The following is a 26563-nucleotide window of genomic DNA, read 5'->3' on the forward strand; positions in this document are numbered from 1 at the left end:
AGTGGTTCATTTTAGTCACCATACTACAGTGTATTATATGAGCAGAGTAAAGTGTGGGAGAGGTATTTGATGGGAACTTTGGAGGCGACAGAGCGCAAACACAATGTACTGAGCAGAGTATTCATCACAGGAGTGAGAGGTCACTTTGGCCCAAGTGCTACTTCCTGGCACTGAATGCATACTACACACTCACGTTTATGAGAATTCTCAGTGACTTCCATACGCACCTGAAGTCAAACAATTCGGAATGCGACCCAAACTTTAAGGAAAACGAGGCTTGTAAAATTGGACAAAATGTCTGACGTGTTGGATTATTGTGATAAATTGACGGCATTACAAGATTTAAATTTAGCGTGCAGCTAAGGAGTAACATTATGTTTTACTTTTTCTTTGCAACTGCTATAAGAAAAAGAAGACACAGGAAGTCCCATTCAAGTAGGACTTGACAGTGAACATTTTACCTTGGCTGTGGCGAGAGTTTGCCGTTTTAAAACTGCTTTCAAGATTTGAATGTAGCCCCACTCCGCTACTACCTCACCTCCTATTGAGTCTCTGACCAAAGCCGTGCCCCTTACTGGCATGCACCAGGGTGAAGCTCAAATGTGGCCATGACATGCGATTATGAAAGTGTGCAGTCGTGATAATTGTAGAGGATGCACATCCAGGTTCAACACAACAACGTTAGCAATATTCAGATTCTGCCTTAGAATTGTAAACTAGCTTTTGTTAGAGTAAGGGTTTGAATTGCTTCTCCATCCTCTCACCTGCATGCTAGTCAACTGTTGGCAAACAAGCATTTTTTATTTTTAAATTTCCTGGAGCTGGATATTCCGCCATCATTTCGGCAAAACGCCTGAAGCAGATGGTAACAGTTTAGTCAGTGCAAGGCTGTGGGGATCTGTCCTTTTTTAGTCTGCAAGATGGAGTAGGCACCTATAGAGAAAACACACTCAACGAGAAATGTTAAATACGGTATGGGGGTTGTATCAGTACCCATTAAAAACAGATAAAGACAGAAACATACACATTCATTTTAAACATAAAAATGCATCCCAAATTGCCACGCCTTCCTAACGTGACTACTCTTAAGGTTTGTGTGAAGTGTTCACCAGTGGTTAACTTTTCACACTTGTATGACTGTTTAAAAAAAGTTAAAATGCCACTTAAAACATTGCCGTTAAGTGAGCTTTTACGATGGTGGCAGTTTGACGCTGCAGCAAATAATTTCTAATTCCCATTATTTCCTGTGGGAAAAATAGTTCAGAATCATAAACTTCATGGAACACTGAAAAATTGTACTTCGATTATTTCCTATGTAAAATAGTTTGGAACCATTTATGTTCGACTTTAGAGGTTCTACTGGCAAAAATATATACAGTATATACCGTATAAAGAAGAAATGCTTTTGGGAATCTTCAAATGTGCAACTCATTGTCAAGAAGAGTTTCACTAAACACCTTCAGCCTTATCACTTCATCGTAAAAGCTAGAGATTATGGCAGGAAATTGATAATAAAATAGATTTGTCAAAGGGCATGTGTATCTACCCCAGTCAAGTACAACGTCTTCACATAATTTGAAAAGATTTGCAAGAAAAACATCAATATTGAGCCTTATTTGGAAACAAATTGTCAGGTTCTGCCCGAAGCGATAACGATCGCTCCGTGCAGAACAAGAAAATAAAGAGTTGGATCCCCGGAAAACAGACAACGAAAGAACCTTGTCAAAACAACGAGTGTCTTTAATGACAAAAACAGAAAGAGCCCGACAGGGAAAAAACGGTAACACAAAACGCTGGTCAAATAAGGACCAGGGAAGAAATAAGGAAACAACCGAAAACGCTCGCCGAAAAAAAAACAAAGTGCGAGGAACTACTGAATAGGCAATATAAGAGAATACAATTTAGTGACTAATCGCGAATGGCAAGAGTAAAGGCCGCAAGGCAGGAAGGCAACGAGTAATTTAACCCTTATATTATGATAAGGGTCAATTTGACCCGTTTCAATTTTTGTGGTGACCAAAACAGTGGATATCCTTTCTTTTTCTTCATGAAATTTAGTGACTTTTCCTCATCTAGGGTCATGAACTGGTGTGTAAAATCTGGACACTCTGATGTGTAGTGGGATGTCTGTGCACAGTTTGCATACAAATATGATGTTGGGGTCATTTTGACCCAGATACTTTAATATGGGTAAGTAGCTTTTCAGATCCAAAAGAAACATGTCTAATTGATGAACAGTACTTTGTTTTGACTGCTCAGTGACTTCCAGATACCCAGCCAGGTATGTGTAGAGCAGGAACTTTCTCTCATTTGACTCGTCACTCTTCTCATGTCATTTCTATGACCAACATACAAAAATGATTCTCCAGAAAATTTACAGCTGAATAAGCTTCATCACAGAGTTTGAACTGGGATAGTGATGCAGAGGAAGACATTTCAGAGACACAGAATCTTTCTGGCACGTATGGCATCAAAATGTGGGCAGCCTGTGATGCAATATCCAGTTTTGTATGGAATATGCAAGTGCATACTGGAAAGCTACCTGGAGGAGCATCTGAGAAGATTCAGATGATGCGTGTGGTTCTGAAGATGAGTGAAGGATTGCAAAGTCACTTCTTTACAATATTACGGCCTTGGAGATGAAGTTCAGGGGAGAAAGCTGACTATGTTGGCAACAGTCAGAAGAAATAATAAGATAAAAATTCCCGGTGAAATTCTGAAGATGCAGGGCAGACCTCTGCATTCCTCAGTATTTGTTTTCACTGAGAAAGCAGCAGTTGTGTCATATTGCACAAAGAAAAACAAAAATGTTCTTGTAATGGGCACAATGCAAACTGATGCATCTCTGAACACAAGAGAAGACATGAAGCCACAAATGATCCTGGATTACAATTCCACCAAAAGGGGATTTGACAATCTGACAGCACACATACAACTGCCAGGGCAATACTTTGTAGATAAAGTATTACTTTATAGATTACTTTGTAGATTCCTCCTTATTGGCACTAAATCCAATCTAAACAAAATAAACAATTTCTCCATTACCTTCGAAAGCTCTTCCATCTCCCCCTCCCCTCAGGTCAAGAGTCTGGGTGTCATCCTTGATAGCAGCCTCTCCTTCACCTCACATATCAACCACATCACTCGTTCTGCATATTATCATCTTCGAAACATCCACCGGCTCCGCTCTTCTCTCACTCCTCAGTCCACTGCTATACTTGTACACACCCTCGTCACCTCGCGACTCGATTACTGTAATTCCCTTCTGTTTGGTCTCCCTCAAAAAACCCTCCATAAGCTTCAGCTGGTCCAAAATTCAGCCGCCCGCATTATCACACTCACGCCATACATAAACCATATTACACCTGTCCTCCAACATCTCCACTGGCTTCCCATTTTACACCGCATTCAATATAAAATCCTGCTACTCACATTCAAATCCATTCATGACCTAGCCCCTCCATACCTATCTGACCTCATCCATATTCCTACGCCTGTCCGCTCTCTTCGTTCCTCCTCCTCTGTCCTCCTCTCTGTCCCCCCTGCTCGCCTCGTCACCATGGGAAATAGAGCCTTCAGTCGCTCTGCTCCCCAGCTATGGAACTCACTCCCCGCTGACCTTCGTAATACAGCCTCATTAACTCATTTCAAATCCCGCCTCAAAACACATCTGTTTCGACAAGCCTATTCACTCAGACCATAAAGCCATTGTTTTATTTATTTATTTTGTTGTATTTTTTCTTATCTTATTTGATGTAGTTTTTTAACATTGTACTCGTGATTTTAACTGCTTGTTGTAAGGTGTCCTTGAGTTTCTAGAAAGGCGCCCACAAATAAAATGTATTATTATTATTATTATTATTATAAAACACTGAAAATCTCAGAAAAAGTTAAATGAAAAAAAGAAGCGTGACATGGAAAAACTTTAACTAAACAGTTCTTAAATATACTTTTGGGATTAAAAATCTGTTGTCTGTCTCTTATCTGAATGTTTACATCATCTTAAACAAAGTTGTTACTGGTGTAACCTGTTTTTTGACTATTTTGTGTGGATTTTTACAGTGCGGGTCAAAATGACCCACAACAAAATCAATGTGATTTTTTTTTCAACATAATACGAGGGCTATAATCGAGGAATTAGCACGAGAGAACAATGGCACGGCGTGGAATTCTCCGGCAGCGAGATGACTGTCGGAGTCTCTTAATAAAAGAGGGTAATCAGCCCGAAATTACGGACAGGTGTGCAGATGGCGGGGGAGAAAACCCGCCACCTGCTGGCGGACACGCGACGTGACACAAATACACATTCATAAAATCCATCTATCCATCCATTTTCCGAACCGCTTGATCCTCACTAGTGTCGCGGGGGGGTGCTGGAGCCTAGCCCAGCCGTCTTCGGGCAGTAGGCGGGGGACACCCTGAATCAGTTGCCAGCCAATCACAGGGCACACAAAGACGAACAACCATCCACGCCCACACTCACACCTAGGGACAATTTAGAGTGTTCAATCAGCCTGCCATGCATGTTTTTGGAATGTGGGAGGAAACCGGAGCACCCGGAGAAAACCCACGCCGGCCCGGGGGGAGCATGCAAACTCCACACAGGGAGGCCGCAGCAAATATTACAGATTTTAGTTATCATGGCAACCAATTGAAAACAATAATCGCTTCCAGCTACAATATGACTCAACCTCAATTAAGGTGTTTTTATCTCTGCTGTACAGAGAGGCATGTTTCTTGATCAAGTTGCAAAACGGTTAATCAGACAGCGTCTTTATTGGTCCAATGCTACACCCTGCAGGTCAAAAGGAGGAAAATAAATATTCATGAATTTTAGGGTCATGGATGAGACGGAGCCTAGCCCAGCTGATTTTGGGTGAAAGGCAGTGTACACCCTGAACTGGTCGCCAATCCATCGCAGGTCACCTAAAGAGAAACACAGAATGTGCATATTCAAGCTGGAGTACCTTAAAACGTGTAATACAAAAAATATTTTGCCTGCAGTGTCCATCTATTAATTGAACATATGACTGATTTTTCCAAATATAATTTTGCATTATACTCAAGTATGTATCATATCATACACAGCGGAACCTCCAAAGATGCGCAGCGAAAAAGCTTTAGAATTTGTAGTTCAACCAAAATGTTCTGTATAAATATGCCTCGAACGTCAAACGATACTTCAAACCTCAGCAAATATCTCTCAACTTAAGATCAGTGAGCATCTACAGGACTCAATAAGTCTGTTTTGCTTTTTCTTTTGCTTTTTGTGCTTTTTTTTTGTGCAACAACCATAGACGCAGATAAGGAACTGTTGAGAATATCTGAAACTGAGGGTCTGTCTGCTCAGTACAACATGATCAATACAATTAAATAAACATCAATTACATAGATATTAATATTATCAAGCGGATGTGAATGCAAATTGTGTTTATACACCAGTAAATGAAATTAATTGTAATGGATTTGTGATGGCAGCAGTTGGGCCCTTTGTCTCCGTTCCTCTATATCCAAAAAAATTGAATTGAACACATTGTGTTCCGCTTTGGAGGTTCCACTCTATTGCTGTGTGCTGCTAGTCGTGGGAGAGTTTCGGTGAAGCCCTTATTGGTGGTTTGGTGTCACATGACCTATAACCGTTCACTTATTACTAGGAGGAGTAAAACACTCCTCACCTGAGAAAGCAATCACCGAGAACGTTAGGCGGCCTTTTCTTCCAAGGACATCACGCTCATACTTTGCTTGATTTTAAGAATGACAGGAACGAAACGACTTGCATGGCATCTACTTCTGACACTAACAGGTACCGGTACACTGTTTGTCTTTCCTGGGCTATTTTGTAAAAATCCACACCACACCTTGATTATATGATCATGAGAGTCAATCATTAAGCCAACGGTTTGCCTCCATACAGGAAGCAGGTGAATTTGCTTTTGTGCTGAGCACACCTTGGCAACCAGAGGAAAAAAATATTTCATTATTTCTCCTGTCATTGTCTAACAAAAAAAGCACATTAAGCATTTCACTTTCTTTTCAGTGCTTCCCGCCTGCAGGAGTTTACAGGTTTCGATCCCACGGGAAGAATATGAGGTTGCGAGTGGAGAAGATATTATTCTGACATGTTCCTTTATTCCGGCAAAACCCAACTTCAACATGCTACTTCTCACATGGGAAGCGTATCCAGACGTGGTCGAGGATCCAATGGTGAGACATTAATTGAATGACTTTGCATTTGTTCCGTTAGCTTTAAAGAAAGTCAAACATGGGGCTTTCACCATGTCAACGTGCTTGGGGGGCATATTTGCATGGTATTTGAGGATAACTATGGCCTTTCGGGGGTTTATAATGCCTGTTAAACCAGGATTTTGCACTTCTCGGGAGAGGGAGTGGAGGTTACTATAATGTAAATATGAAAGTCAACAACTCATCCTGCCCCCTTTGGAGGTACAATATTGTCAAAGCGTTAACAGAGGCAGGATGACACCAGTGTAAAAGGTGAATAGTGGGACTGGGTTGTGAATTTGAACACTTGACAAATCACCTCTACTGCCATGTTGCGTTAAGACCAATTGTTGCGGACCAAAGTTTTTTATGAGTCATACCAGTTAAAACTGGCCAATGTCATTCACATCTATTATGTGATTGAAGAATGAAGATTTTACCCATTTTTGGCATTATCCCTCCTGTGCTGGGTTCTGTGTAAAATGCATAAGCGGATAAATGCAGGATGTTCCGTTACTGTGATCTTCCAGCATATAAAAGAGGCTGTTGATATGTTTTGATGTAACCTGAGTTATACTTTGGTATTTCTCTTTTATCAATGACAATTTAAAATTGGTGGGGAGTTGTGGGATGACTTTGGACATTATTCTTTGCTCACATGAATAACAAAAAGTACCTTTCCATCCATCCATTTTCTAATCTGCTTATTATCACAAGGGTCTAAGGGCATGCTGGAATCCACCTCAGCGGTCTTCGGGCAGTAGGCGCGGTAGACCCTGAACTGGTTGCAAGCCAATCAGTCGCTTAACATGTCTATCCATTCATTCATTCATTCATTCATCTTCCGAGCCGCTTGATCCTCACTAGGGTCGCGGGGGGTGCTGGAGCCTATCCCAGCTGTCTTCGGGCAGTAGGCGGGGGACACCCTGAATCGGTTGCCAGCCAATCGCAGGGCACACAGAAACGAACAACCATTCGCACTCACACTCACACTCACACTCACACCAAGGGACAATTTAGAGTGTTCAATCAGCCTACCACGCATGTCTTTGGAATGTGGGAGGAAACCGGAGCACCCGGAGATAACCCACGCAGGCCCGGGGAGAACATGCAAACTCCACACAGGGAGGCCGGAGCTGGAATCGAACCCGGTAGCTCTGCACTGTGAAGCCGACGTGCTAACCACTGGACTACCGGGCCGCCCATGTCTATCCATTTATTGTAAATAAATAAATCCCCCATTAAAGAACGAAAAGAAACTGCATACATGTTTTACAACAAATAAATACTTCGGATTGCCATTTCAAATTGGGTGTTACTTTTCAACTACCCTGTAGTTCGGGATCAGAACTATAGTTGACTGATTCGATGAACTTGCCTGGAGAGCATTAATTGATTGTTGTTGTTTTTTTTCCATGTCTTTTGTCCAGAAACCTGTGGCCACCTATTTTTTAAACAACGCAGTTGACATCGCCCCCCCGTATGAAGGCCGGGCATTCATGGAAGTGGATATTGTCAAACAACAGAGCACACTGCATCTCACAAAGGTGACCATACAGGACAGCCGTCATTTCCAGTGCAGCGTCAAGATACCAAATGATGATGAAGGAACAACTGCGGCCTCAACTTCCCTGTTGGTGCTGGGTAAAAACAACTCATATGCCGATATGGTCACTGCTCTGTCCAATACAGCTAACCACTTATGACTTTGTTTTTGTCTTCATGTTTTAGTTCCTCCCTCCAAGCCTCTGTGCAGGCTGCAGGGAACAGCAGAATATTGGCACAATGTCACCCTCAACTGCGTGTCTGAGGAGGGCTCCCCAAAACCGACCTATGAATGGAAAAGCTACAGTGTAGAAAACATACCCAGACGATTTCCGCCCAAAACTACTGAGAGTATGTTTGGTTTGAGAACGCTTTCATCGATGAAAGAATATACAGTAAAAAGTTGAAAATGAAACACCGCCGAAGTGGGACAGCTGGTAAAAATATGCCTAAAAAAAATCAAACCAAACTTCTGACAGGATTGAATTTTGTTTGACATCTAAATGTTTAATTCTACAAGTGTGCTTTGCTTTTGGAGTTTTTGTGATGCCACCCAAGAAGGGTATCAATGATGGCAAAGAGAAAAAAATTAATGATAACCATAGAACAAGAAATGGAACTTACTGATATTTATAATTATCTTCACACACAAAAAGAAATCACATCATTGTATTCAGCATAGGAGGTTCAACTGCAACAGTTTACTCGATGTGAATGATCACAAAATTTACCAGATGATTATTCTGTACCTTAGAAGATGGAGCACTTTCCCTGTTTAATATTTCAAGAGAGACGTCTGGATTCTTTATCTGCGTATCAACAAACCGGGTTGGCTCCGACAGCTGCAACTTCACCTTAGCAGTGATGCCTGGTGAGTGTCAACATCTTGCTTAGCTATCTGTGATAGACAAGGATAAGTGTCACAGTTACTTCCGGAACATGGAGTTGGGAGGCGGGCCTTATGTGAGGATGAGGAGGCCTTTATTAGCTTTTCCTGCAGGATTAACTAACGAAGGCAAATTGCGCCTCTGACTGGCGAGCAGTCCGTCACAAGACACACATAGACACTGTCTGTGATTTGGCCCTGAAAATATAAGAGACCATCTTGTCTGTCCTTCTTCCACATTCTAGGCGGCATGAAATTCGGGAGCACAGCAGGTATAATTGTCGGTGTTGTCGCTGGATTTATTCTTCTCGGCATTCTCATCTTTTGTTGCTACAAGAAAAGGTCAAAAAAGAATAAGAACGTTGACAGGTATGTCCTGTTTACTCTCACACGTCTCACACAAAACAGATCCTTAATATTAAGGGTGCAACCAGGTCTTAACGCTTTTTCTGTTTCTGTTCTTGATGCCTCAGATCCTCCAAAGAAATTCAATTTTCAGATGCTCCTGTGGCCAGATCTCAATATCAGGATGAGGAGTCGAATGCTGAAAAAAATCAAGAGGAATACAAAGACGCTGTTCCACAAAACAGTCACAACATTGGAACTGTTGGACTCACATCAGAAGATAATCATCTTGGTTCCAATAGTGGTCGATATATGAATGAGCGAGACCAGGCTAGCCAGGGTAATCAATATCATGGTAGTCGTGAGTGCCTTGATAGGAATGAGTACAGCGGAAGTCGTGACAGGCTTGATGATCACCGCAACAGCCGAGACCGGCTTGACGATCATCGCAATCATTATGGCGGAAGTCGGGATCGCCTAGAAGAACGGAATGACTATAGAGGAAGTCGCGATAAGCTCGAACAACGGAATGACTACAGAGGAAGTCGCGACAGGCTCGATGACCAGCGCAGTCGCTTCAGTCACGATAGGCTTGATGATCAGCGTAATCTTTACGGTGGCAGTAGAGATCGCCTGGAAGAACGGAATGAATACAGAGGAAGTCGCGACAGGCTCGACGATCAGCGCGACCGGTATGGTGGAAATCGTGAACGCCTTTATGACGACTACAATCACTAGCTTCTGTATTTGATGTTAAGAAAAATAAGTGGATACATTTATTTTTTTTCTTCATTTGTTTTAACACCGATTTTTGTTTTCATTGTGGCGGTTTTTAACATGCAAGTCTGGGAAGGGCAATTTCAATGCTGGAGGGGGCCATATGCTTCCTAAACAGTTGTATGAAAAAGGCCATTCAAATATGGACAAAAGACACATACTTACAGGCAAAATATGTGCTCTTAATAATAAGACAGTTCTTAAGGTATGTACAGTGCTGTACAAAATATCCACTATTCAGCAATACAGGGTTTGAAGCAAACAACAAAATAACTACATATGTCTGTTTTTTTTTTCAGTGCAAAGGCTGTTGTGCATAAAAAAAAATCATTCAAGGCACAAAACTGCTTAACAGCAGACCAACATAAAGTGCAAGCACTAATTTTATATATGTTTCATGAAAATCAACTCACTCCAATTTCTTATATTATTGAGGCACTACGTTTGTCCTGCATGTAATTCCAAACCAGCAAGAAAATATTAGAGGTACTGTAATAGAAGACAGTATAAGACCTGGTGCAAGCGCAAAAAATATCAATTTCTACCATCTAGTGGAGGTGATTCAAGAGGTACAGGCCGTGAACGTTAAAACTGTGTTTTCCAATGATGCAATGAGTTAATTTGATTTGTTGGAAATGGCTTGGTAAGGCTCCCAATCTGACAACGATTCAATAATTTACCATGCAATATCAGTTTTGAATAAATGTGTCATTTATCAGTTTTGAATACATTTTATCATTTATGTATTTGGGAATGTAGCATGTAAATCCGACTGAATCAGGAAGCGTTTAATACATGCAACACATCTTTTTGTACTGAAAATAAAAAAATAAAAAACGTAATAGTCAAGTCTCCATCTGTTATCTTAACTGTTTTATAATCGCGAGGGTTGAGGCACGCTGGAGCCTATCCAGACGACGACCAGTCCAGGCCTCCCTGCAGGGAGGGCGTTCTTTTGGAATGACTGTATATCAAAATGTTCATCCTTGGTTTCATCTGACCAAAGTAATAATAATAAAATATCCTTTATTTGTCCCACACTGGGGAAATTTACAGTCTACAGCAGCAAATTTGGCTGGGGGCGTAGAAAGAAAAAAACAGCGTTTGCGAGCACAAAAATATATGTAGATAAAGAGAGCTGTACACAGTTCAATATAAGTGCATAATAATATAAATATACAAACAAAGTACATTACGGCTGTAGGAAATCATTTACGCTATCGACCCTCATTATTGTTAACACGGAAAGGAGCGTTCAAAGCATTTGGGAAAAAAGTAAAAAGTAAAAAAAAAAAAATCAATTTCAACATTTTTTTTTCAAAATGTCAATCATGCTAAATCACACACGCGCCCGCGCGAAATGTACCAATAATTAAACGCAGGTAAAAAGTTCAAACATTACAAAAACACATGCCTTATGGGACTTGATTAGTGGGAGGGTGAGGAGAAACGGTTCTATCCCCTCCCCCTCGCGGGTGTCATGTAGTGGTACAGTCCGTCCCGTTAGTTTGTTGTGGTGGGAGTCCCTCCTTCGCTCAGCAGTTGCCGGCGACTACCGAGTGCACGTACGTGAGAATACGAGCTGGTCCTGACCGACAAAGGGGTTAAATGATGAATTTCCATCGTTTGGCCGCTTTAGTAGGAGCTATGGGTAAGCGCAATTTTTTCCTTTTCTTTCGATTTTGTATAGCGAGAACGTTTTATTGCAACATCAGCGCAACAGGTTGAAGCCTCTTTGAACCTCTTCACCAGCAGACGATGCTTCGTATCAAAGAATTTGCGTCATAGCCTTTGAAAGGGTTTGCATTCGCAACGGGGTTTCAATTTGTTTTATGCATGTATAAGTCGTTATAAAGGCAAGTGTATGATAAATCTCTTTAATTGCGTTATGGGACATGCTATTGCTGTATTTGTGGATACGACACAATTTCTGTATGTGCTCTTATGATTCGGTACAAATTCTGAGTGAAGAGGACTCAGAGGAGCTATCCATCATGAGCAATTTTCAACTTACATGTTCATAAATGGTCTCTCTCTGCCCTCACGTTGTCATGAAATAAAAGGTAAATAAATTGAAATCCTAAATGATGTACCAAATTGTGTTAATAATATATATGACTTTACGACTATAACAATCACCTAATAATAAGCCCTTCTATATTGCGTAATTACCATTAAATAATCATCAAAATTGTAACTGATGATTACTCTCCTACTCTTATGATAAACAGCACTAAACCTATTCCAAATATATCTGTGCACATGCATCTCCAAACTAGGTGATTATTATATTTGATAGCATATTTATTATCCATCAATTATACTGATAGCATATTTATTATCCATCAATTATACTAAAAGTATGATCTATAAAATGTGCAGAATCTGCCATAAAAAAAACATGATTAGATGAAATACCTATCTTATATTTTGTACCTTGAAAAGATCTCATCACATTGTAATGTTTTGTATTTTCAAAACAATGTATTTTTTTCCGTATCAAATATGAAACTGCTTAGTGCGTCTTATCAGTGTGAAGTTTTTGTCGGACAAATGATTCAATATGAAGGAATGTCTGAGTAAAAGCAGGAAACGTTGAAAGGAAAGGACTGACAGGAAACATGCTGCTTTGTCCCTGGTATACATGTTCAAAACAGACATTCCCGTCATGTATTGCCGTGACTTCTATAAAAAAAAAAACACAACGCACATGACTCAAAAAGTCATTTGGCAAGAAATGATGTGCCTTGTAACAATTCATAAAATCAGTTCTTTTAATTAAAGAAAATGCCTACAAATACCCACCGTTCAGCTCTAATGTTTGGGAAAGCTTGCTTTAAAGTATAGGCACAACATAGTCCCTTTTATCAAAGCAGCTGTGTAGTCCCTTTTATCAAAGCAGCTGTGTAACACTTGCTGTCAACAATACTTATCGTACTGAAATGACACAGCCAGGTTTTTCTGTGCTCCCACTTGCCGACTGCATTCGTGGGATCTAACGGTCCGCTATTAATCCTTAGCAGTCACTTGGTCTGTTCATGCGCAGCTGGGCCTGGCCTGATCTTCTCATTGGCTGTGAGGGAGTAAACTCCTGCCCCTTTCTGGACCTCAAGTGGGACAGGAGAAGGGGGGCGGGGGCGCAGCTTACAAACAATGGGGAAACAAAAGCGAAGACTTGTGGGAGGAATTTCAGAGCTCGGTCAGGGCTGTGAAATTACATACTCATCATCATGCAATGCGGGAGAGGCATTTATGATCAAGCAACGTGTTAAGATTTTAAACTGACTTTGCTATTAGGTATGTCTTTTGTGGGTGGGTGCTCATTTTATTTTGGTCATTTCCCGTCTTTAGGAGTTGTTTACAGTGATTTCCTGCCCCTCCTCAAGTTGACTTAACACGGTAGAATGCAGCCACAAGTGTCTGCTCGCTTCAGCCACCCCCTCCCTCTGTGATGACTATCCCTCTTCATACTCCCTCCTAATGCACCCACTCCCCGCACACACATTGGAATTTAACCCCCCCTGACCCTGGCAGTGTGGCCCCAACACACACACCGAACGTCTGCCTTTTGTTTTGATACGGGACAAGTTATCTACCAAGCGCCGCTTGTTCAGGTGCAAAGTGGTTAGTTCAGTTAGTTAAAAGGGAAGTCAAGTTAGACATTTTTGTGACATTAAAATGTTCTACGCTGCCCCACCAGTCGAAAAGTGGTTTTCTGATTAATTGTGTATTTGTGGAATATGAATTGAACAGCAAAATCTACACGGTTTTGTCCATCTAAGGGGGCTTAGTTTTATGACATCACTTTGATGCAACCAAAAAAAGACATTTACATAGTTGTCCCAAATAAGAGCCAAAATGATGCTCGTTTCCAAAAATCTATTTATTTTAAACCGCAAACTATCTTGAAAGAGTAAAAGTTCCCTAAATTTGGTACGCGCTTTGATGGGTACAATTATGACATGTAGAATTGTGTCAACTTTGATCCTCATGGCGAACTATTCGAATATTTGGGAAAAGCTTTGAAAAAAAAGGTACGAATGATTCCGAGATTGATTGTATGTCTGATCGAAATGGAAGTCATGCATGAAGTGAATGTAGGAAGTGTATGTCGCAATTGTGTGTAGGAAGGTGTAAAAATCAGTGTTTGAAACCCCCGTAAAGAAAGACCTTTGAGATCTGTCTTAATGTCGAATTGTCTGACCTTTGCAAAATAATTCACTGTGCAATTAATTTAGCCTTTTAAGTGTTTGTTTCAGGTATTCTTGATTGGAACGTGTATTCTAACAACTTATTCTTCTTGTTTTATCAGTGTGCCTGTGCAATGGCATGTACGTCACAGTGCCGGAGAAGCAGCAGTCCGCCATGCTCTTCCAGTCAGTGGTCCTACCGTGTCACTACCGGACATCTTCCACACAACAGCCGGTGGTGCAGTGGTGGTACAAGTCCTTCTGTGATGACCGTACCGGCGACTCCTTCTTGCCACGCCACCTGCCGGGTACGAAGGCCTCAGGGAAGGCCGACAAGCCCCACGTGGACTGCGCCGACAGGTTCCGCACGGTTCGGGTGGTGGCTTCGGCGCAAGGATCCACTATGACGCGGGCGGACTACTACACGAACAGGGACGTTTCCATCATAAACAGTAATATAATTTATTACTCTTTTAACATTTTCTTGAAGAACTCCATCCATCCATTTTCTATTGCACTTGTCCTCATTAGACCCCGGACTGATCGGCAGCCAATCGCAGGGCATAACGCGGGCATCTGGCGTAATCCTCATATCTCCAAAGCCATGAAAACCCCACATGACATATTTGTTTAATAACTCTAATAATAAAATCGTTAATACTCATTTTAATTTTATTGCTTATGATTCGCCTGCGACCTTTAAGAGGATAAGCGGTTCAGATCATGGATGGATGGACTATTTAGAAATTATGTCGTTATGATTATTATTTGGTAACTTGAAAATGTAAAAGAAATTTGACCTATATTTTGTATTTATATAAGAAAAGTAAAATAATCATTTGTGCTCATTTTTAAGAAATTATGAGGAGTTTATAATTCATTAACTATAAGTTTGATTACCTAGTTATTTAAAATAAATGTACCTTCATTTTGCTAATATGTTGTATTTATTATTTTCAATAAATCAATTGCATTATTTAACTCAATAAGTGAAATGCACACTCATTAATTGGAAAAACGGGCTAAAATATTATTATAGGACTCTGGAATATTTAACAGAGTGGACCATCGACATGTATACCTTTGTACACCACTGATTTAAAGTCTTAAAAAAAAAAGACAATCTTGTATGAATTTACACACAAAATGACTTCAACTGTGTGAAATGTGGGCCTGTTGAATTGAATGCACAAGTGAGATAATTGCAGGAAGCCAAGTCTTAGCTGATGATCTGTCAGTTGGGAATCACTGCCCTCATTAAATCCTCTTTGTATTTACCTCACAATAGGCCAACACCACTTGTGAATACAACCCTCATCCACCTCTATTCCACAGGACCCCTTTTGAACATCAGGCCTTATCAGAAAACGGCACACGTCTTCTCATAATACGCTAGTGTGCCACTTTCAACAGGGAGTGATGCATGACACACAAACCTTAATCTTTGCAACAAGATGCAGGTGACAGTTGGAACGATCCTAAGGCCGTACAATTTGGAGTTCCCGGCAATGTTCGCTTATCAAATGTAATTACCAGTGACACCAACGTCTTCAAAACCGTGACCAATTAAACAGTTTGCAAACATCAGGTGAACTTCTCCGCAACTGCTTGCGACCTTGAATGACTCCTGACAAGCCCTCAACATTCGCCATCTTAATAGCAGATTTCGACATTAAGGGTGGCCTGATGGCCCGTGGCCACTACAGAGGCCAAGTAAAAAACGGTCCAAAAATGCATATTTGGTTTCAGACTAAATTATTTGCCATCAAAACTACCCTGACCGGGTCCAATTTCTTCCCAACGTTACTTGAATAAATGTAATGGAGTAAATGTAGCGCATTACTGCCCACCTCTGGTGATGCCGATCATGATTATCACATACACATTTAATGTAAGACAGTCAATTATTTTATAAAAACGGGTTTCTCATCTTCGTGCAGAAGCAGACCTGCGGATCGGGCAGGTACAGTGGGGCGACAGCGGAGTGTATTTCTGCAAAGTCGTCGTCTCCGATGACCTGGAAGGCACTGACGAGGCCCAGATGGAGTTACTGGTGCTAGGTATGAAAAACACTTCATGAGGTACACCAACACGTAAATCAAATGAGAAAAAATGAGAAATAAATCTGCTTTGACAGAGATGATCCTGCTCAATTTTGATTGATAGTTATTAAATGTATAAAGCGTAACCGTTGGGTTCAAGATGCTTTAACACACACATCAGGATATACAGGCATTCATCCGACTCAATCCATAGCAGGAGCTCTTTGGGGAGGGGGTGTTCCATGGACACACTTAAAAAAATATAGGGGGGAAAGTTGTCTTATTGTCAACCCAATTTTTTTCTTTTTGCTCTAAAAGAAAAAAATGAAAGTCATAATACGTCACTCAATCAGAGCTTTGAATCGGCCTAAAGCTAAGCTAAGGCTAAGGCTTAGCTTTAGGCCTTAGCTTATTTTGTTCAATTTATATTTATTTTGTCTATCCGCAAGCTAAAGAGCGGCGACCTCAGTTTCAAAACTGCTGCAATAGAAATGTAGTGGTTTCCATCATTCAAAAACTGGCACGATGCTAACGGGCTTTATTTTGAAAGAGCTGAATGTGTGTTCAGGGTGGCTAGTGGTGATGTGGAGAGCCACAGGGTTATCCCGAAGTCTTTTTTTTTTGCCAAAGATTTTTTTTCCCCGAAGGTTATGTTCACACTGTAGAGTATAATGCGCAATTCAGGTTGTTTTTTGTTGAATCCGACCATTTCAGCCTTTCATGTTACAAATATAGTGTGGACAGAAAGTCTCTGAAGTGACACATATCAGCGCAAAATTACGTCACCGGCACAGCGGTTGCGGAAGTTATACGGCACTGTCTGTACGGCTTAGTGCTGATTCATTTTGTGGCAATTCGTAAGATTTTGTGCAACTGGAGCCAACATTTTTTGGCCAAATCATTTCAAATCATCTTTCCGCCACTGACTGTTTTATAATCCTTTATTCGCCAATGCTTTTGAGGCTTGCCTGTTTTGTCTAATGTGACATTTTGAGGATGAAAAGGTCAGATGAACACGATCTGAGCATCCTGAGTTGAACAAATTGTGCAGTTCTAACCCTAAATTTAAAAAAAATTAATAAATATAGACTCATTATATGGTTCAATTTTTGTTTTTGTTCTTGCTGCAAAGGTCATTATTTTAGGAACATGAAAATGTCATGCATGGTTCACTGATTTCTCTTGATCCAGGTACATTGTACATGTTCAAAAAAGTATTCCGCATGTAGTAGTAATGGTGGTGGTAGTAGTAGTAGTAGTAGTATGTAAGCTTTTTTTTAATGCATTTTTCTATGGCATTCTCCCCTTCTGACATGCCAAGTCTGCTCACATCCTCTTATTGCCTCATATCCTAGGACCGCTTTATCTTTTATTGCTTGCTGAGTAACTCCCACTCTTTCTCTGTGTTGTGAAGTATTGTGGTATGTGCATGGCACGCCAGAGTTACATTTTATCAGAGTGAACTTGCTGCTTGTTTTCCTGTTGCTCCAGAGTTGGTGGCTAACATCTTTGCATCCTGGTTTTTCTTTTTAAATCCGTATATAAAGCACAAAAGTGATACTATGGTGCAATTATGTAGGACCGCTTCCCATGTTAAACTGCTGTAAACTGTGCCCCAGTTACTGTTCACACGCTTCACCCTTTGTCCTTTGACAAAGAGAGCTAAAAGCATGGTGTTCTTGTGTACTTGACATGTACCGGTGTCTTGTAAAGCACTGCGTGGTCATTTGGGGGGTTAAATGTGCTAAAGTATGAAAAAGGCATTTCATTTGATTGAGTGTCAATGAATGGCTAACCTCTGTTTAGCATGCTAGCGTCCCCAAAAAAACTAGCTAATACAGTACCAACTAGTTTGTTGAATTTCAGCCGTTTCCAGATATAATGTCAGTTGTGTTATTTTAAAATATTCATAAGCACAATATTTTCATATTTTGGCATTCATGAAGATGATCTGGAGCTAAAAAAACAAAAAACAATCGGTGCTCATTTAAGAATGAGCATTTTTCAAACAATGTAACTAAATTTAAATTTCATTTGTTATACAGATACGTGAGTCATAGTTTGTTTTGTGAAATAGTTAACGGTGCTTGTCAGCAATGCTGGTGTATTATTGGTAAATTTTTAATTAGTCTACTTAACGATCCACAACCGTTGATCATTAATTTAACAAGAGCTACCAATTTGGCCTGATCTTACCTGACTTCCTCTCATGCTTCCCGCGCCCTTTGCGGACCTTCCCCGCTTATCTCCGTCTCTCTACAGGCAGGACATCTGAGCAGGCTGATATCCTACCTGAGTTTGATGTGGAGATTATGCCAGGTACATTTTCAACACTTTTCTTCAGGTCTATGCTTAGACGCCTACTGCTTTAATTACTTCCTTTTTTATTTTTTACTCTCACGGGTCGATGTATTCAACCGATATTTTGACACTGTGTTGGACAGAGTGTTTCTGTTTCCTTCATTCTGTATGCGTTGTGCTGTTCAAAGGAGTTCACAAAATCAGTTTTCATTTCGCTTTATTTTTTTACTGCCAAATCATTTTCTTTCAACTTGAAACCTCCGTGTGAAAGACATTTCATCCTCTGTTTAATTCTTTTGCACAACTACATCTGAAAAATCGCGATTCATGAAGTTGTATCCTTCATTCGTGTTGGTGCCCATTTGCAAATATGTCCAAAATGCTTGATGAAAGTTTATTGTTTATGAGGTGCACTTCTTGTTTCGATCTTGATGGGGGAATGTGAAGTCAAGGTTATTTGTATAGCCCTTAATCACAAGAGTCTCAGAGGGCTTCAGATGACAAATATTAGTGACATCCCCCCCCCCCCCTGCCCAAATGGGCAAGGAAAAACTCAAAACCCATATCGGGGAAAAAAGAAAAAAAATTGAGAGACTATGAGAGGAGGAATCCCCCATCCGGGATGACCATAATTATTAGACAGATAAGACAACGATGATGAGAAGATACTGTAAGCCACAACTGACAGTGTACTTCCAATTGCTACTGGAATATGGTGCCATATGCCAGATTGTTCGTTGATTTGACAATGATATTTGTTATGAGATGATGTGATATGTTAGCATTGTCCTCATAGGTCCGATTTTTTTTTTCCGGTTTCACTTTTAGATTCAAGTTGCAGGAAGGTAAGAGGTGCCATGGCACAATATGACATGGCACGAGGTTGTACAATAGGGTGTTGTATACTGTGTTACAATATTGACAGGACTGTATACTGTATACTATACTATACAATACCGTACAGTACAATATTCTGAAATAATTGAACATATGATTTAATATATTGGATTACATTACTTATTTCCATCCATCCATTGTTCGAACCGTTTATCCTCACGAGGGTCGCGGGGCGTGCTGGAGCCTATCCCACAGTCGGCGGGATACACCCTGAATTGGTTGCCAGCCAATCGCATCTACAAAAAAAACCCACCTGCACAGTCACACCAAAAGACAATTTAGAGTTTCCAAACTAATTACTTTTACAAGTCAGTAACAGAGTAAGTAACTCAATTACTTTTGGGGAGAAGTAGTTTGGTACTATCATTAATTAATATAATTGAGTGACTTATACCAATTTGCTGCAACAGAAAAACTGTCCTTCGGTGTTCTTATCGAAAAGAACGGTTTGTGGTGCCACTTATTCTGTACTCTATTACTTTTTAAACACAATTATCATGGAGAAGCAAATTACCCTGGTCACTCTAGCTACGTTATTATAATACAAAGAGAGGAAACAGATGAGAATTAAAGGGTATTAAAGGAGAGTGTGGCTAAATTGTGCACATTGAAATAGGCGCAGCGTTACACTACACAATCTGACAGCGTCATGTCAACACTGTCAATCCTTTTAAAGTATTTGCGTATGTTTGTGTCTGGATTACAGAGTGGGCATTCGTAGGCTGTGTGGGTCTGGGCAGCATCTTGTTCCTACTGCTGATGGGCATCTGCTGGTGCCAGTGTTGCCCGCACTCCTGCTGCTGCTATGTAAAATGTTGCTGCTGCCCTGAAACCTGCTGCTGCCCACGACACTGTACGTAGCTTCACATATCATCTCAAACAGCTTTTTTACTTAGCTTCGTATGCAAAGTCTTAAGCGCATTCTCCTCATGCAGTATACGAGGCCGGGAAGAAGGCGAAGAGCGGGCCGCCCGCTCAGATGCAAATGTATCCGTACTTCATTCCTGGAGTCCCCACTGTGATGCCTCTTGGCCCTAAATCACACCCGGAGGCAAATCTCACCTCTGTTGTCTCTGTCCCCTCGATGGCCTCTATCCCTACATTGGAAAATAACCTGGCTGGTGGTGAGTGTCATTAAAACCAACAATCAACAAACACGTTCATTTCATCTCTTAATACAGTTTCATATGCAAAACAGTGCAAAAATCTTGGGTCACCGTTGCCGTTGATATTTTAACATTGCTACGAGTTACCAACACAACAATGCAGCAATGATCTTTAAACATTATCGGATAATACAAAACCGAAATGACTATCCTATGTCTGCATAGCTATTGTAAAAAAAGTTCATTAAAATTACAAGGCTAAAAGTAAGGGCCTGAGAATTTTGCACAGTACTGCAGAGGCATGTTTTTGTTGCGGTCTACTTATAATAAATGTTTGCATGAATTTAATATGCATAAATCTATACAGTCAGTAACAACTTACTTAGGAACAACCGCACAATCTTTGGCAACATGCGAGGAACAGAATGTGCAGGTGTGCCCAATGAGTGTGTGTGTGTACAGTCCTTGCATGTTTATGTGGATGCAGTACCCTCCATAATTATTGACACCCCTGGTGAAAATGTGTGAAAAGGCTTAAACTTAATTCAATTTTTATTGCAGAAGTGTACTCTCATACTGATAATTGTAGACAGAATTAAGCTCCTCCCGTGGCCATCTGGGTCCATTGACCACCCTTTGAAAACCTGTGGGGGGGCGGGGGGGATTAAAGAGAGTGCAGAGAAGAGGACTCATGTCCCTCTCTCTGTTTTCTCCCATCTTGTGAAATATTATAGAAGATTAGGCGCTGTTGGTAAAACAGGTGTTCCAATAATCCCCACGGAATAAGTGCACTTTAATTTAAAGTTGGATTTTCCTCACTTTTTCGAAGTTTGGTTCCATATTATTCTCATCTCATCTCATCTTCCGTACCGCTGGATCCTCACTAGGGTCGCGGGGGGTGCTGGAGCCCATCCCAGCCGTCTCCGGGCAGTAGGCGGGGGACACCCTGAATCGGTTGCCAGCCAATCGCAGGGCACACATAGACGAACAACCATCCGCACTCACACTCACACCTAGGGACAATTTAGAGTGTTCAATCAGCCTGCCACGCATGTTTTTGGAATGTGGGAGGAAACCGGAGCACCCGGAGAAAACCCACGCAGGCCCGGGGAGAACATGCAAACTCCACACAGGGAGGCCGGAGCTGGAATCGAACCCGGTACCTCTGCACTGTGAAGCCGACGTGCTAACCACTGGCCGCCCATCCATATTATTTAGAAGACTATTTAATTCATCAGTAAATAAAGAAAGCATCTTAACCAGGGTTGACAACAATTATGGAGGGTACCGTATGTATGTGTGTGTTCGTAATCCACAGTCTGCAGTGATTACCGCCTGAAAGCCAGGCAGGACCACAGGGGCTCAATGCAAGTTGTGTACCGCATAAAAAATGAGTTGGCTCAGGTTCCCACTGCCAAGATGGCTACACTCCAACGTAAGGCAGTGTAAACTAGACTAGTGTCTTTAATCTGTAGTATAGTGGCATCGTGGCTGTGTGTGTTGTTTCCCATTTACGTCCTGCATGATTTGTGTGAATTGGGTCGTGCTTGTTTCCATTTCAATCATCCTCTTCATGTCATAACATGAAATTGTATCCAAGTATTATTGTCATCATTTAATGTTTGCGGTATGTGTGTCCAAAACAGCCGCTAGTCTGTCAGAACTCAGCTCTCTCCATGAGGGAAGAAATGCTGATTTTAGACACACCTACCACACCGTCCAGGTGAAGGCGCTGCCGCCCATTGCCGACGCTGACGATCAAGTGTCTGTGAGAACGGCTCCGCGCGCACAAGGCAGAAGACGGAGGGAACGAGACAACTACTCTGACGATGAACTGGAGAGGTGCTTTTAAAAATTCAGAAACGAGGAATGAGCAAATTTGATTATTACGAATTTGGCCAATTTTATAGAATTGTTTTGGATTGGCGGCCATGCTCAATTCAAATCATGTCCATCACAAGTTGTGACATCAACATTAAGCATACCTCACTGAAATCTGATTCAGATGTCCTCAGAAATGACTGCCCACCTAAAAAGGCTTTCTCTCGCTGACGAACAGCTTAAAATTCTCATGTGAGCCATCATTGAACAAATACATCAAATGACCCTCTATGGCCGAGAAGACATACTGTATAATACAGTGAAGGATCCGCTTGGTGGACGGAACGTGTAAAACTCTTGCAATTCAGAAAACATAACTGCAGGCATGATACAAAGCATTATTGCCGAGCATTCCATCCTGTGTTATTTTTTTCTGTAGTACCGTCGCAAGTAGCAAGGTTGCATAAATTGGTGTTGGAGTTGCATCAATTCCGACAGTCTGCAAGGCTGTGAAAGGTGAATGTGATCAAATGAGAAAGAAACAATGTAGTTGCACCAATAGCAAGTCATCGGCTGAAAAAGTATCAATGAAATCATTGATCACTCGGCATTGACTACAAAAAAAATGACGTTGAAATCCTTGTCGTGTGATATATTGATGTCTTGTTTCAAGTTATACGCTGAATAAAAGCTACAAAAAAAGCCCAAAATAAAAACCAAACAAATTCAGAATGACATCGTGTATGATGTTTGGTTTCCCACCTTTGGTCTTCGTCCCCCCCCCCCAAACAAAAAGCAAAAGACTTTGAGTCAATGTTTTGATGCATGTCCCATCCATTCCCACAGGTGGAACGCTTGCTCAGAGCACACCCAGAGAAAGCCTTTGAGCAGGAGGGGCCGCACTGGCTCACTTGACGAGCTGGAGGATTTTGCACGGTCATACAATTCCCGCAGTCGTCGGGCCGAGCTCCCGGATAACGGGGATTACAGCCCTCCGAGACGTCGCAACAGAGATGATGACGAAGGCTGGGATCCCGGCAGCCGCTTGCCTTTACCACAGAAGAGAAGGGGCACATGGGATGGCGAACTTGCCTCCCAACCGGCCTATTACGAGGACTATGATGGCGCTTTCCTGACCCACGTGATGGAGAGTAAAGCGAGGGGAAACAGGGGCGCCGCGAGGCCAGCTGAGGACAGCGACACTCTGTCCAAAGGCAAAGGTGGCAACAGCTCCTACAGTCGCTCACCTAGCCACCGTCCGGACGAGGAGGATCCTTTGCCTCCGTACTCTGAGTGCGAAGCGGAGCACTGGTACCGTACCAGAGGATCTGTGAGAACAGAGCGCTTGGACAGCTCAGAGTCTACCATGAGGGCTTCCTCGCACACACGCCCCAAGCAGGGGATGTCCGCCCCACCGCAGGAGATAGACAGGAGACGCAACTTGGTGAGTTATTTGTAGCAGGAGAAATTCACATCCAGTCCGCAATGTCGGCAGTCCTCTACATCGCAGTCCATCGTTCACAGCGCCGCTACGTTGAGTTTTTTTTAAAGCGATACATTTTTATAGTTTGGTTTTGGTTTTTTTGTTGTTATTTTACATTATATAGTGGTACCACAGAAGTGAGCTTTGAGATTTGACTCTCGGCTCTGGCCCATGTGAGTGCAGTTTGCTTTCTTTCTCGATGAAAGGAGAGTTTAAAACAAATGTTTAAAAAAACTGCAGAACTAGTACAGTGCCCTCCATAAGTATTGGCACCCCTGGTTGAGATGTGTTTTTTAGCTTCCAATTATTTTATTTTTTTTCTAAATAATATGGGACCTTAATGGAAAAAAAGAGAAAAATCCAACCTTCAATACAAGTGCATTTATTCAGTGGGGAAAAAATCCCACATAAAGAAATAATTATTTGACATCAAATAATGTGTGTCACAATTATTAGCACCCCTGGTGTTAATATTTTGTACAACCCCCTTTTGCCAACAAAACAGCACCTAATCTTCTCCTATAATGTTTCACAAGATGGGAAAAGACAGAAAGAGGGATCTTCAGCCATTCCTCTTTGCAGAATCTCTCTAAATCATCCAGAGACCTGGGTCCTCTCCTCTGTACTCTCCTCTTCAGCTCACCCCACAGGTTCTCAATGGGGTTGAGGTCAGGGGACTGAGATGGCCATGGGAGGAGCTTGATTTTGTGTCTGGTGAACCATTTCTGTGTAGATTTGGCCATATGTTTAGGGTCATTGTCTTGCTGAAAGACCCAGTGACGACCCAGCTTCAGCTTTCGGGCAGAGGGCAACAGATTTTGATTTAAAATGTCCTGGTATTTCAAAGCATTCATGATGCCATGCACCCTAACAAGGTTCCCAGGGCCTTTGGAAGCGAAACAGCCCCACAGCATCACTGACCCACCCCCATACTTCACAGTGGGTATGAGGTGCTTTTCAGCATGCGCATCTTTCGTGGTACGCCAGACCCACTTAGAGTGTTTGTTGCCAAAAAGCTCAATCTTGGTCTCATCTGACCAAAGCACACGGTCCCAGTTGAAGCCCCAATACCGCTTGGCGAACTCCAGACGCTTGCGTTTATGATTGTGAGTGAGGAAAGGTTTTCTCCGTGCATGCCTCCCAAACAGCTTGTTGGCGTGTAGACAGCGCCTGATGGTTGATTTGGAGACTTTGTGACCCCAGGATGCTACCATTTGTTGTAATTCTGTAACAGTGAGCTTTGGAGATCTTTTGATTTCTCTTACCATCCTCCTCACTGTGCGTGGTGGCAAAATAAACTTGGCTCCTCGTCCAGGCTTGTTTACCACTGTTCCAGTTGTTTTGAACTTCTTAATTATTCCTCTCACAGTGGATATGGGCAGCTGCAGTTGAGTGGCAATCTTCTTGTAGCCTCTGCCTGACCTGTGAAGGTCGACGCACATCTGCCTCACTTGTATGCTGTGTTCCTTTGTCTTTCCCATGTTTAAGAGTGGATAAGAGAAATGGCCTCGGTGTCACGTCATATTTATACCCCAGGGAGACAGGAAGTGATGAATTACTAATTAAATGTTCCTACATACTCTGGTAAACTTTGTAAACTACTGTAGAAATGACAGAAATGCTTCAATTATATTTATTTCCTGGGAATTGTTAAGGGTGCCAATAATTGTGGAACAGGTGATTTGATGTCAAATAATTATTTCTTTATGTGGGATTTTTTCCCCACTGAATAAATGCACTTGTATTGAAGGTTGGATTTTTCTCTTTTTTTCCATTAAGGTCCCATATTATTTAGAAAAAAAATAAAATAATTGGAAGCTAAAAAACACATCTCAACCAGGGGTGCCAATAATTATGGAGGGCACTGTATGTAGATGTCGGCGAGAACCGAGGTTCGCACAGTGTTCTTGCGCAGTCAGATGTTAAGTCTTTTGGAACGCCATCCCCACATGATTAATTGACTGCATGGGGCGCGGGGGGCTGTACAGTACTTTATCTGAGGGATAGTTGACATGCCTCACACAAGAGGTGTATATACACACACACACACACACACATTGTTGGACCAGAATGAAGAGTTTTATTTTGGCAGCCTTTGCGTATTGAAAATTGCATTCCGCCACATTGCGATGTGGACTTGAATTTGAATAACTGTTCCTTCCCATTTGGAAGGAACTAGAACAGAGAGAAAAGTAGTCAACTCCATCAGTATTTTCTTCCAGTGACCACATGCCCAAGTATTTTTGTCCTTATGGTTTACATTTTTGCACTTCCTCTCAACAAATACCAGTCCAAGGGCAGAAAATAATCTGGCCTTTTATTTGCATGGCATGGGGGCATGCGCTGTGATGCATTATGAGCCTGTTCCAATCCTTCATTTCATCATCTCTCATCTTTCACAAACAGTACTAATTGAATGTAGCTTTATTTTTGTGTCCCTTACATAGATTTAGATGTTGCAATTGCTTGCTTCACCTCTTTACATCTATTATTTTCCAATGACCTGCTATTAACCCTGTTTCAAGCGATGGCAACTTCTTTCCCCTGGCTCTACCAGGGACGCATGGTCTCTAACATGTGACTCTCTCACTGTATTTCCTCGACAGAGCACAACACTGAGCAGGAACACTCTCAAACTGTGACCATTGCTTCGCACCCGTCCTGTTGGTCTAACGCCATCCTTTCTGCCAGACAGAATGCGCCAGATTAATGACTTGCTAGACTGGAAGGACCTTACCAGGGCCTCACCTTTGGATGCTACAGTTTTATTTTTGTAACAGTGCAACTCAGGTTGGTTTTGAATTTGTGCCTGTTCTAATTAATGTATAGATATGGATATCTTTCTGTTTGTAAACAATAAAACTTGCAATTGTTCTGAAGAAGATATTTGCACTCTTCAAATAAAAGACAACTACTTTCCGAAATGTCATGTTTTTGTTTTGCTGCTT

General features: G+C 41.6%; 2 protein-coding genes across 4 annotated transcripts; both read left to right on the forward strand.

Moving 5' to 3' along the window:
• Positions 1-5648: 5648 nt before the first annotated feature.
• On the forward strand, positions 5649-10617 carry gpa33b (glycoprotein A33 (transmembrane), paralog b). Its single transcript, XM_052083113.1, has 7 exons — positions 5649-5803; positions 6038-6204; positions 7653-7866; positions 7954-8118; positions 8522-8638; positions 8899-9022; positions 9127-10617. The coding sequence occupies exons 1-7, from the start codon at positions 5755-5757 to the stop codon at positions 9734-9736; spliced, it is 1446 nt and encodes a 481-aa protein (XP_051939073.1). The 5' UTR covers positions 5649-5754; the 3' UTR covers positions 9737-10617.
• A 641-nt stretch (positions 10618-11258) lies between these two features.
• ildr2 (immunoglobulin-like domain containing receptor 2) lies at positions 11259-26539 on the forward strand. 3 transcript variants are annotated; one of them, XM_052083104.1, is made up of 10 exons: positions 11259-11426; positions 14088-14417; positions 15906-16025; positions 18270-18326; positions 19912-20058; positions 20141-20329; positions 21630-21746; positions 21958-22153; positions 22979-23576; positions 26222-26539. In XM_052083104.1, exons 1-10 carry the CDS (start codon positions 11384-11386, stop codon positions 26255-26257), a joined length of 1833 nt encoding a protein of 610 aa, XP_051939064.1. In that variant the 5' UTR covers positions 11259-11383; the 3' UTR covers positions 26258-26539. The 3 variants fall into 3 exon arrangements, with proteins under 3 accessions (XP_051939064.1, XP_051939066.1, XP_051939065.1); XM_052083106.1 differs by lacking the exon at positions 21630-21746; XM_052083105.1 differs by lacking the exon at positions 18270-18326.
• The last annotated feature ends 24 nt before the right edge of the window (positions 26540-26563 follow it).

This window comes from Hippocampus zosterae, chromosome 12, assembly GCF_025434085.1.
Source record: "Hippocampus zosterae strain Florida chromosome 12, ASM2543408v3, whole genome shotgun sequence".
In the NCBI taxonomy this organism is placed as follows: Eukaryota; Metazoa; Chordata; class Actinopteri; order Syngnathiformes; family Syngnathidae; genus Hippocampus; species Hippocampus zosterae.

What these genes read in the sequence shown, in the direction of transcription:
- gpa33b (XM_052083113.1), top strand. Translation starts at nt 5,755, where the DNA reads ATGACAGGAACGAAACGACTTGCATGGCATCTACTTCTGACACTAACA. An exon ending in ACGTGGTCGAGGATCCAATG is followed by an intron (nt 6,205 to 7,652) that starts GTGAGACATTAA and finishes TCTTTTGTCCAG; the next exon opens with AAACCTGTGGCCACCTATTT. An exon ending in CACCTTAGCAGTGATGCCTG is followed by an intron (nt 8,639 to 8,898) that starts GTGAGTGTCAAC and finishes TCCACATTCTAG; the next exon opens with GCGGCATGAAATTCGGGAGC.
- ildr2 (XM_052083104.1), top strand. Translation starts at nt 11,384, where the DNA reads ATGATGAATTTCCATCGTTTGGCCGCTTTAGTAGGAGCTATGG. An exon ending in CGCTTTAGTAGGAGCTATGG is followed by an intron (nt 11,427 to 14,087) that starts GTAAGCGCAATT and finishes TTGTTTTATCAG; the next exon opens with TGTGCCTGTGCAATGGCATG. An exon ending in TGATGTGGAGATTATGCCAG is followed by an intron (nt 18,327 to 19,911) that starts GTACATTTTCAA and finishes TCTGGATTACAG; the next exon opens with AGTGGGCATTCGTAGGCTGT.